We start from the raw sequence: 12,222 nt of genomic DNA, 5'->3' as shown, positions 1-12,222 counted from the left end.
ATTCGCATCGAGCACATCTCGACACTCATCTTGCTCCGCATTCCTAGCCCAATCTATAGGCTTTTCTCCACCCCTGTCTAACGCATCCTTGTTCGCCCCATAATGGAGCAGCAGCTTGACGCATTCCGCATAGCCTTCGCCTGAAGCAGTATGCAATGGAGTAACTTTGTCAAAATCACACTTGTTGACGTCCGCACCCGCCTCTAATAGTGCGCGAATGACCGACAGTTGGTCACGACACACGGCTCCATGCAGCGCGGTACCTCCGTATCGACTACCTGGGACGTTCAAGTCTACTCCTTGGTGGATGATATGCTGACAGACGTGGAGCAATCCGAAAGATGCTGCATAGTACAAAGCGGTTGCATGCTTTGGATACGAAGACCAACTGCTGCCAGCCGAGGAAGACCCGGTGTTCAAAGTTTGGATCCAGGACATGAACGCTTCGTGATTGGACGGAGAAAAGAACGCAAGAACCTTTTCGTCATGTTGAATTGATGCTTTCTCTGGAGTTTCAGCTGCCCGTAGGTAGTATGTCCAGGATGTGGTCGCATGGCGTAGGAAAGGGTAGTTTGCCAAGCGTGCAGCGAATTCGTCCTTGGATGTTGAAGGACCGCTCTGGAAGCTCCGGAAAGAGAGGTAGGTGAGGCAGTCCAAAGCAAGTTCGCGATAGCTTGCTGTTCGATTGAGCGCAAAGGCTGTCGCAGGGCCGTTGCGAATATCTTCTGAAAGCAGATAGTCTTTCACAGATAGGTGAGCGAGACGGACATGGCCTGGCCCATTCGTTGAGACTGTGATCAGACTGCCGCAAACTGCAATTATCTCTTCTGCGCTGCTTAGACACGAGTCTTCATCCAGCTCTTCGCAGTCATGTTCAATAGCGATAGCAGAGTGAAGCTCCTCTAGTGTGACTGGCAACACTGTGAATGAGAGCCAGAGTAGGACTTTGCGAACAATGGGTGTATCAGCGGCGGAAACTCTCATCAATATGCTTTCGTAAATCTGTCCGAGCTCCTGTGGAAGGTGCTGTAGAGTGGTCCGAATATCGCGGACGGTACGAAGCGCAGATACTTGGTCAAGACTGCACTGAACCAATCGAAACCTGTATGGTTACTTTCATGTGACGCGAGTTCATGAAAGAGGCACTTACATTCCACAAGATCTTTCATGTAAACATACACTAATCTCATCCCTCACCGACGGTTTCAGCCGTAACAAACTTCGATCAGTTTGTAGTCTGTGGTCGATATACGTTTTGATGTCTTCATCGACCTCTCTTGTCCAGCCTTCCATCTGAATGAGCTCGAATGAAGCCAGTGCATCCTGGATATCGAGCTCATGCCGACTCGTAAGGAAGATGCTGATATTCTTTCCCAGGCTCTGGAGGTAAGCCATGGATGACAGTAACTCTTTCCGCTGAACGCATTCGTCAATCGCATCGACTAGTAAAATGATTCTCCTCGACGCGGAAAGCAAACATAGCATATCTTTCAGCAAGGCGATGGTTGGCCGTTTGTTCGAATGGCGACTATGATCAAAAGCAGCTTCCAACTCGTCATAGCTGGCCCCAGTTTGGGAACATATCTGCGCGACCAAAGAGCCTAGAATATTAGTGGGGTCGTGTGCTTCAGCCTTGCGGAAGTCGCAATAGAAGAATGCCGCCAACGTGGGTTGCGGCAAAGAAGGCAGTAAACTCTCGAGAGACTGGATGACGTTTGCGCTTTGGTCAAGTTAATTGTTGCATACTCGAGAGTTCAGCACATACTCACAAAAGGATAGTTTTGCCAGACCCAGCTAAGCGAAGATGTCAGCACGGCCACTTCTGTTGTCACAATGTTACATACGAAAGCCGCTCAGCCATAGTCCAGCATTGCCAGAGACAGCCCAGGCTTGAAACACCTTCGACTCGATGAACCAGCCGCCTGTTCCAGATTTCCTTGCAGAAGCAGCTGCTTCATGGCTCTCCCAAGGCGTAACTGGAGCAAGCCAATGTGTAAGAGCTCGGAATCGATCATCTGTGCGCATCAGCTGCTGGAAGTTGCACGGTATAAAGAGACACACCTAGTTCTGCGCTCTCCATCCTAGTGAGGAGCTTGGAAACATTGCCATGCACATGGGCCGTGGTCTCGTTCAGAGAGATGGTCATTTTCCTGATGTCAAGGAGCAGAGCTCTGCCAGGCTTGATGAGCTGAGAGTGATATGAATGATGAAGTGGGGGTAGCCTACGTCTCATCTGCGGTCAACGCCAGAAGTATAGTGCTTTTGCACCGCTCTATTCTTTCTAGACAAACTTTCGCGTCACCTTCTTTCAGCTGCCAGCCCATGACCTGGGTGAACACTCGCGCTTTCACCAACAGAGTTGACCTTCCAGGAGTCGGCTTGCCGGAGTTGATCTTCTTCTCTAGATCCGATAGCTCCTGGAGGCAGCGGCTTAACGGGCTGGTCTCGGACTCGCATAGTAGTTGGAATGTGCGGAAACGTGCTGTGTCGGATTCTTTTGATGTGTCGAGCGCGCGGCAGACCTGTTCTAAGCTCTCCAAGACATTTCGAAGGTCTCTTATCTCGTCGATGGTTCTGGTGAGGGACCAAGGACTCTGCTTGAGAGCTGAACGGACTTCGTAGCATATTGTTATAATGGAGTTGGCGACCTGTAATACCGTGATCACGTTTGCGGTAACACTGAGAGGGTCCATAGTCGTTCAATGGCAACGCTTTGCTCAGCGACGATCACGGAAGGCCTATATGAGCTCGGTGGCGTTGCACCTGTTGTGGCGCAGTCCAACAACGTGATAACCTCCAGGCTGAGCGAGGCATAATATCAGAAAGACGCTTTCTTGCCGTAGACACCAAGGCTGAAAGAGCCTTAGGCTGCAGTACTTGCATCGCCGACACTGCCAACGCGCCCAGGCGCGCGTAGTGGAGTATGCATGGGACAGCCGTTCCGTCATCGAGTGCACACCGATCAGCGATCGAATGTCGAACATACAGCGAAGCTTGTATGACATCGCGCATCGTTTGCGCAGGCTGGTGGATGCGCCATCAAGCGCGCAATAGTTGAAACGGGCAGAAAGTGTTGGTCGACTGCCCACGAATACGACGCGAAAGACGCCGGGGCGCACGATGCAGATCGCAATTACCCACATCTGCGGGGGCCATTCCGCATCCACCCACCTACTTATCGCGAACAGACACACATTGCAAAGGCGAACATGTCAACTGCACCCACTTCGTACTGTCTATGGATACATCTCCACCCAGCTAATCTTTTGAGACCTGCTCTCATACCTGGTCTCGCTCACATGCCCAGGTACTTTGCCGCCAAGGCTGAAAAATCGCAACTATCTTCCCAGCTACCGCCTGCATGGCTGAAAGGTTGCATTGCCCAGGCGGTTTCGATAAGCCTCTTGGAGCGGAACGGGCCTGATAAACCCAGGATCAACGCCACTTGGGCATGGATCCATCAGCTGGCTCAGCTCGATATGACCTCGGAAAGAGGAAAGCTCTGGTGATCATGCCGTCACATGCATGACTTTTATCCATCACCCACAGACCGGCAGATACTCGAGAGCAGATCAGACTTTATAGCTGCGTGCGCGCAGAGCCAAGACATGGAAAGTCACGACCGGAATCATGTCATGGACATGCGCAGAGCCTAGAAAGTATCCAGCTAGATTGTGGACAGGTAATTGGTCTGGACTGGGTAGCAACTTTGACTTTCGCTGAACAGACTATATCCGACGCGAGTATGCAGCAACTGTACGGTCACCCTCGTCTGGTGAAGCGAGGGATGGGGGAGCTGCAACGATGTCCAATCAGCTCCACACCACCGTCCCGTGTGCCTCCCCCTCTAGCAAGCTTGCCAAATGCATAACATCTGTTGAGATCCTGCTCCGGTCATGGTACCTGGCATGACCTAGATCCACATCTTTTGCACGAGCGAATACGCATTCTCTAAAAATGACACCGCCTAACAAAAGAGTCCATGATGGTGGTAAAACGAACAGCAATAAAAAAGCAAACAAGCGTTCCAAGCTGGATGGTGATTCTCAAGACCATGTGGACACGATGGCGGGCGCGGACGAACAAGACAATGAGACAGCTTATCAGGTGAGCTGACTTCGTCTTTACATCGCTAGCTCTCGATGTCTCATCGATATCTGACCGCCCTAGACTCCAAACAAAGCATCAGACTCCCGCGAATCACGCGATACGCACCAAAGACCAGGACTAAACCGCCATGACTCGCGACTATCTGCCATCTTTGCTCCGAAAGGGTCCGGCATCGGTGAAGCAAAAGCCTCCTCTCCGCCACAAAAGGTCGGGACCTCTTTGCCAAAATTGACGAGGTATCAAAGGATCCAGCCGACTGCAGTCAAGAGCAAAGAGAACCAAGGCATTCGAAACCCTGCTGGCAGTGAGAAGCCTACTAAGACGAAGTCGCGAATGTTGAACGCCCTCAAAAAGCTCGAAGACACCTACGAATACTCGTCCATTGGGTCTAAACAGGTCCGCTTGCTTATCGTCAAGCCAGGACAAGAAGATGACGACATCAACGCAATCCTACAGGTCGTTGATGAAGATCAACTTGGGAACGATGATTATTGCTACGAAGCTCTTTCGTATCACTGGGGCGAAGGCGATGATTTGCACAGCATCATCATCAACGACGAATGGGCCACGGAGCCCATAAAGGATTTCACGGCCGCGGTACTCAGTGCTCAGAAGAAGCTTTATGCAAAGCGTCATTATGTGCGACCAAATCTGTATAGTGCTCTGAAACGGCTGAGAGCACAGGATAGGCATGTGGCGTTGTGGGTAGATGCACTCTGCATCAACCAGGAAAACGATGCTGAGAAGACGGTTCAGGTCATGAAGATGAATCAGATATACCAGAAAGCATACAGCGTCTGTATCTGGCTAGGTCTGGACGATCCGGACTTCCATTCGAGTAAAGCGATGACTTTTATCAAAGATGTGGTCGACCTGAACAAGCTGAACAATCTCCTCACCGACGATCGTTACATCCCGCAGTGGGCAAGTCTATTCCAACTGCTCAAGTGGAGCTGGTTCTCGCGACGTTGGGTCATCCAGGAACTAGCACTAGCTCAGCAGGCTACCGTTCATTGCGGTCAATCTGAAGTTCATTGGAACGATTTCAGGGATGCGATCGGAATTTTCCATCGCTACTTCAAGTCACTGCAACCAAGGATACAAAACCCTAGACTCGGCGGCAGTCCGATATCTGATCTAGAACCTCTTGGAGCGAAACTACTTGTGGAGATGACGAGTAACCTATTTCGAACTAAATCAAACGGCTCGTCTGAATCGACCATGAGCTTGGAAAAGCTGGTGTGTCAGCTATCCACTTTCAGTACATCCGATCCGCGCGACACTATCAACTGTTTGCGCAACCTTTCCAAGGAGCTTAATCTTGTCAAAACGAGGAGCTCAAGCTCACCTGCACGTCCACATAGACAGCCGCCGGAACCTAATTATAAGCAAGACCTCTTCGAAGTCTATCGCGACTTCGTTGAATGGGTGGTAGAGGAATCTAAATCTCTGGACATCATCTGCCGTCATTGGGCTTTGAGAGAAAAGGACAAGCTGGACGTTGGCCCTACAGCTGCGCCAAGGCTTGTGAAACTTCCGTCTTGGATTCTTACTGCAGAAGAAGGATCTTATGGAGCTGGCGAAGCAGTTTTTAGGGGTCGCAAGGCTGGCGATAGCCTTGTAGGCCTTCCTGGAGAAGCAGTATACAACGCCTCTGGGCGCAGTATACCGATTGTTCAATTCGGGGACGGCGATGCTCGAGAGTGGTCGCCAAGTCCGGCGTCAGGTTCACGACTACCTGGTTTTCCTCACGACATGTCGTTGACAGTCTCTGGGCATGTCATCGGTCGAGTAAGCTGGAGTTCGCCCCCGATACGATCCGGCCTTATCCCCCAGCAAGGACTAGAAAAGCTGGGGTGGACTTTCCGGCATGCAGCAGAAAACAAGCCGGCGCCTGATCAGCTCCGTCGTACCTTGGTTGCCGGTCGCGGACCCAACGGCTCAGACGTACCGACATATTACTCCCGAGCCTGCAACTACTGCTTACTTAACGAAACTCCCAACGGCGATATCGATACCACCGAATTGTTGCGTGCAGACGAATCTGTATCACCACAGAGTATTGTCAAAGATTATTTGGAGCGTGTCCGAGCGGTAACCTCCAACAGGGTAATCCTCCAAGGAAGGTCGACTATTCCGGCCGGCTCGCCAATGTCCCACTCGATCCCAGCATCGCCGATTTCACCTACCTCACTGAGGATTTCCGAGGACCTTGTAGGGCTCGGTCCATTAGACACCAAAGAGAACGATGTCATTGCGATGTTGTTTGGGTGCAGCGTGCCTGTCATTCTTCGTCGTTCAAATAGCTACAATTCACCACAGGAGTACAAATTCCTTGGAGAAGCCTATATCGACGGCAAAATGGATGCAGAGTGCATGTCAGAAGGGCATGAATCGGTGGACTTCGTCTTGCGCTAGGGGCGGTCGTGATACTCTCCCAGGTAGTCTCACATCTTCTCTCCATTTGCTTCACGTATGGCAATAAGTGCCTTCGTCGCACCCCGCTGAACAATATCTGGATGCCTCTGCAGCTCTATCAACCGCGCTTCCCACGCCGACCACCGCTCCAAACTCATCCCTTCCTCTTTCATTACATAGCTTTTCTCTCCCTCTTCAGCACCCTGTCGGAACCTCTTCCTACAAACTTGCAGCCACTCCGGATCAACACTATACTCTCTAGCAATTTACGCATATACAAGCTTTTCCCCAGGCTCTAAATCATGTATCATTGCAGTCGCAGCGTCAATATGCTCCATTTGCGGTTATCGCCGCGTGGTAAAGTTGGTGGCCGTGGTGGTGGTTGGTGGGGCAAATCGGTCATTGCTTCGGCTGAGGCATTGGCCTGTCCAGCACGGTAGCTAAGCGAGGAGCTGGATAGACCAATTGGGTTATCCTCGGCATTTCGTCCATGGCATTATGTTTACTGATCTTGCTAAGTAATCTTCTCGTGGGCTCGCGCTCGAACTTGACGTCTTCTCGCGAGGGACTTTGGGTGTGTACGTTGGTGGGTTGGTAAGTCGATAACGGTGGTTACTGATCTTGCTAAGCAATGTGCTGCAAACACCGAACCGCGAAAGAATGTGGTTGAAAGAGGGCAATTGTGGTTTGTAGGACAACTACTCCACCATGTGTGTTACTTAAATATCCGGTCCTGTACTCCCAGTTCCATCCAGACAGCAACGGCACCGAAAGCAGCAACTAGTATAGAACCTCTTCTACTATCTCCTTCAACTCATCCGACCGATCACACGGTAAGAAAATCTCCTTGAAGCTTTGGTGGCCTCAGGTGCTAACATTGAAATGTCAGAAGCCATGGCTCACGAATCCGTCCTTCTTACTGGTGCCACCGGCAATGTCGGTGCAATCACCCTTGAGCACTTGATCCGTGCAAACCACAAAGTCAACATAGTCATACGAAAGACGTCCGCTATCGCGTTCTTCGAGTCCAAATTTGCCGACGCCGTTAAGTCCGGTCTACTAACGTTCACTGTCATCCCGGACATGACTGTTGCTGGAGCGTTTGATGAGCCTTCTTCATCAGCGACAGCCATCGTACATGTCGCAACTCCCCTTGCAGGCCCTGGGGGTGACCTCGTAAAAGAGATGATCGAGCCGACGTGGACCATTGACAAGAACATTCTGGAAGCGGCTAAGAAGAGCAAAACCGTCAAGAGGGTGGTCGTCTGCGGATCAATTGTACAAACCGTGCTTCTGCCCGATTTCTTTAATCCCAATCTCGTCATTTCGGAGAAGAACTTCAACCCCATCACTTTCGAGGACGCCAAGAGCGACCCACTGTCTGCGTATGTATTTGCAAAGACCGACGCGGAGCACAAGACATGGTCATGGGTGGAATCAAATCGACCAGACTTCGATGTGGTGATGCTACTGCCTCCCTTGATTGCGGGACGAAGCCCACAACCAGGATACAAGCCTATCGCGAATGGTCCGGGAGGCAACTCTGCTGTGTATACCGCGCTGTTGGCTGGAGATGACGTTCAGGGTGTGGACAACATCCTTCCCTTCGTGTTGTGAGTGTCTCTCCAGGTCCTTGAGCTCCTGGTGTCAGCCAGCCGGTTTGGTCTGCCCTTGCGGTGCTCTAGTGCACTCAACTAGTACTTGCTTTGCAATTTGCTGATAAGACTCCAGAAACACTGACGACGTGGCCAAATCCCACGTCACGGCCCTTGATCGGAACAAAGTGCCTGGCAACGAACGCTATCTATTAGTTTCACCCGAGATCATGGACTTGCGAGCAATTGCAGTCGATCTCCGCGCCGAATCTCCCGAGTTGGCCAAGCGGATTCCTGCACTTCAGCCTAATCCCGAGCGAAGGGGACCGGAGAACTTTGCCAAAATTGACACTTCGAAATCGGAGGCTGCCTTTGGAACCCAGTGGAAGAGTGGCCATGACACCATCAAAGAGGTAGTCTTGGATGTGGTGAAATGGGAGAAGGAGAACAATGTGAACTAGAGACGTATCCCTAGCTAATAGAGATATCCGCAAGGCCTGCCATAACCAACCGTGCCTCGACTTCTGCCCTTCTCACGTGCTCCTTTCGTAATGCATCGCGCTCTGGGCCACTCGTTTTCTCGGCATCCATTTTCCAGCTTCCAGATCGATGACCAATATCGTAACATAGATTAGCGAAATGGGGTAGACCTTTCCATAGCTTCTCCACTGGCCGCTCGGTCGGCTCGGTAGCTGTGGAATTGGGTTCTAGGAGGTTCTCGATGGCCTGAAGGAGGAATAGTAGCGGCTCGGTGTACGCGGGTAGCTCTAGGAGAGCATCATGTAGGAGACCCTGCAGGCAGGCTAGATCGTCTTTGGGAGAAATCGAGGTTATGACCGGGCGAGTGATTGTTTGAGCTGCTTCTGTGACAGTGGTGTCTTGGCGTAGGCAGTGCTTAAGTGCCAGTACTTCCTCAGGATGGTTTTCCATCTCTGGGTCGAGCTTGGAAGTAAACCAATAGTCCGACATGCTACAGCGCATTAATGTTGTAATTAGAATCGAGCTGGGTACAGTATGCAAAGCACAGAGTTTATTCGGTATGTGGTGTTGGATGGAAAGCCCGTCTCATGGCCCTTCAATAACTGCCAGGGCTGTCACCCGTGGACGTGTCGTATTGCGCCCTCTGTCGTCACAGACACGCACCTGTAGATATTCTCGAAGCTAGATGAGAGCGCATAGCGTGTTTATTGGCATCTAATATGCCACTTTGCTCGCGACGGAATGGAAACTGGAGCCTCTGCAGATGAAAGTGTTATGTTGGTGAGTGCATTGATGCTGGTGACATGGAGTGGACATGAGAACTCCACATTCTCACAGATTTGCTGCGACCGGTGAGAATGGTACTACGGTAAGCACTTGACCATATTCGGAAGATGGGGGCTGAGCATAACAGCGGCGTCGGAGGATAGACACTCTACCTAGGTAGCTGAATTAAAGTACGGCCCGCTCGCTGCGGCTCGGCCCCCACGAACTCACCGGCGGCGAATCGTCGAGATGTATTGCCCTACCTGCCGAAATCCTGGCGCAGCCGGGGCGAAGTTCGAGCGGGAAGTGGGAAGTCGGGTGGCGCAGCTCCAGGTCCGAGAAAAGATCATAGATAACGAGATACCACAGGCGCTCAAATACTTTCTGTGCCGTCCTCATGCGATATAGCATTCGCAGCTCGCATGCAATGTATAAGTCGTTGCATAGAGAAGAGCGATCGAGCGTGAGTATCGATCTAGGACGGATGGAGCTTCTCGAGAGGTACGAGCCAGACGCGACAACATGACGTCAATGCAGCTGTCGCTAACCAGTCTAGGGCGCACACGGACGAACATAACAGCGACTCCAGCATTGATGCTGTTCATAACTCACGGGCTAGTCCAATTCGACCGGAGAGCTTCGCCACAAGCAATAAGAATGAATCGCGCGACGACGATTTCTTGCTGTTGACCCGACCCACGGAGTTTCAGCCTTGGCGGCCAGCCAGGCGACCATTTCTGACAGGATGGCGGCCCGGAGCAGTCCTATCGCTCATAGGAGCGATATCAGTTACCATATTCAACTTCGCCATCACGATATGGGTGTGGAAGAATCCTGAAAACATCGTTGAAGGAGCCATCGGAACATTAAGCATTGGCAACTGTGGACGAATACGAAGAGCAAACGTCAAAATTCATCTCCTCGTCAACATCCTCAGCACACTGCTGTTATGCGCAAGCAATTATTGCATGCAGGTCCTCAGTGCTCCCGATAGGGCAGAGCTCGACCGAGCTCATGCGCAACGAATATGGCTACACATCGGGGTGCCAAATCTACGCAACTTGAGACACATTGGACGCAGTAGACTGGTCCTTTGGCTTCTCCTACTCTTAACATCTATGCCACTCCACCTGTTCTTCAATTCTGTGGTCTTCGCCAACCTTCAAGCCAACGACTACGTGGTTGTTCCTATGGTGGATGATTGGTTCCATGGGGCGCCATATGACACATCTAACTTTAAGAACCTTACGAACGAGATTACACGGGAAATGGTGATCGCAATGGACAAGTACCGACCCAATCTTTCTGATGTTGTCAAATTAAGAAACGATGGCACGATGCCGAGATATAAAAACATCAGCACGTCGGATTGCTTTGGACACTACAATAACCATTACGTCTCGGAAGTGGGTAATTTGTACCTGGTGCAGGATTTTCCGACAGTGTGGCAGAACAACAAGACGTGGCAACTTTGGCGGAACCCCGACAACTCCTATTTTATTTGGGAAGACGTTTATTCCCCGTCAGATCGAGATCGAAGCGGCTTCGAGCTTACGAATACAACCGGGAGACTACCTGAAATGGCCTCACCAGAGTTTTATCCATCCAACACGTGGCGCTGTCCCTCCCATATAATTGAGGGGTGCGATGTCAGGAGTCGATTTGAAGTGCCACAAAATCGGTCAGACTGGAAACCTTATGGTAATCGAGTCAATCATTGCATAGTCGAGCAAGTTGAGGAAATCTGCAAATTGGAGTTCAGCTTTTCTATCGCACTGGTTGTCATTGTTTCAAATGTCGTCAAAGTGGCTTGTATAGCCATAACGCTCTTCATCTGCGGAAGCCATGCTCCTCTCGTCACGGTGGGCGATGTAGTTGTGACATACATCGATGAGCCAGATCCGACAACGCGCGATCGCTGTTTATATTCCAGAAAGCTTGTCGAGTCTCGTTGGGAAAAAGAGAGTGACCCCCAACAACAGGCGCGGAAACCTGTGCCTCAAAGATATACTGCAAGAGAGGAAAGCTGGAGAAGAGCCCCCAGCGTGGATAGATGGATCTGGACATACGCAACGTAAGTCAGCAAATTTCAGATCATGACATAAGCTTACCATTCCCGGGAAAGATATTTTGTCGCCTTTACTTTCGGCATCCCAAGTCTTTACTCCTCTCTGTATGGTATGCCCTCAAGCTTACGCGAACTTTGGCAAATCGGTTTCGGCACGGTCAACGGCACCAATCTGGTCGGCTACAACCTTCCACTAGTAGGCGGTATCGTCCTTGCGAACACACCACAGGTGCTATTATCGTACCTCTATCTAGCCTTCAACGCACTTTATACGAATATGCTTGTCGCACACGAATGGGCCTCGTATTTTAACGAGCGCAAACCTTTGCGCGTCACCTCTCCGCGCGGAAGACAGCGAGATACCTATTGGCTTAACGTGCCGTTTCGATACGCGATTCCGATGACGATCGTTTCTAGCCTTTTCCACTGGCTTGCTTCCCAGAGTGTCTTCATGGTCCGCATCTCGATTACAGATCAGTCGCGTCAACCTGTGAAACAGATCTCTACACTCGGGTACTCGCCAATGGCTGTAATCTTGACGCTTGCCATCGTAACCATGATCGCAGGCTCTGGCGCAGTGATGTCGTGTTTCAGATACCCTGCTGGTATGCCTTTGGCTGGAAGCTGCTCGGTAGCTATTAGCGCTGCATGTCATGCTCCTATGGTGGACCAAGATGCAAGTCTGCGGCCTGTGCAGTGGGGTGCTTGCACACACTCAGGCGGAATCACCGATCGCCAGGAAACAGTCGGTCATTGCAGCTTCTCGAGCTTGCCGGTTGAGTTGCC

General features: G+C 51.1%; 3 protein-coding genes across 3 annotated transcripts; 2 read left to right on the top strand and 1 right to left on the bottom strand.

The window, feature by feature from the left end:
• Nucleotides 1-4,065: 4,065 nt before the first annotated feature.
• J4E87_001203 (uncharacterized protein) lies at nt 4,066-5,429 on the top strand (the record flags this gene model as incomplete). Its single annotated transcript, XM_049372850.1, has 3 exons — nt 4,066-4,107; nt 4,171-5,349; nt 5,373-5,429. The coding sequence occupies 3 exons, from the start codon at nt 4,066-4,068 to the stop codon at nt 5,427-5,429; spliced, it is 1,278 nt and encodes a 425-aa protein (XP_049237508.1).
• Nucleotides 5,430-7,422: 1,993 nt separating this feature from the next.
• On the top strand, nt 7,423-8,584 carry J4E87_001202 (uncharacterized protein; the record flags this gene model as incomplete). The annotated part of the gene is made up of 2 exons (XM_049372849.1): nt 7,423-8,141; nt 8,260-8,584. The coding sequence occupies 2 exons, from the start codon at nt 7,423-7,425 to the stop codon at nt 8,582-8,584; spliced, it is 1,044 nt and encodes a 347-aa protein (XP_049237507.1).
• Nucleotides 8,585-8,594: 10 nt separating this feature from the next.
• On the bottom strand, nt 8,595-9,092 carry J4E87_001201 (uncharacterized protein; the record flags this gene model as incomplete). Its single annotated transcript, XM_049372848.1, has 1 exon — nt 8,595-9,092. The coding sequence occupies one exon, from the start codon at nt 9,090-9,092 to the stop codon at nt 8,595-8,597; it is 498 nt and encodes a 165-aa protein (XP_049237506.1).
• Nucleotides 9,093-12,222: the final 3,130 nt, after the last annotated feature.

This window comes from Alternaria ethzedia (genome assembly GCF_023757985.1).
Source record: "Alternaria ethzedia strain BMP 0044 chromosome Unknown scaffold_2, whole genome shotgun sequence".
Taxonomy (NCBI): domain Eukaryota; kingdom Fungi; phylum Ascomycota; class Dothideomycetes; order Pleosporales; family Pleosporaceae; genus Alternaria; species Alternaria ethzedia.
Note: the sequence above shows the minus strand (reverse complement) of the source record. Positions and strands in the feature narration are given on the sequence as shown.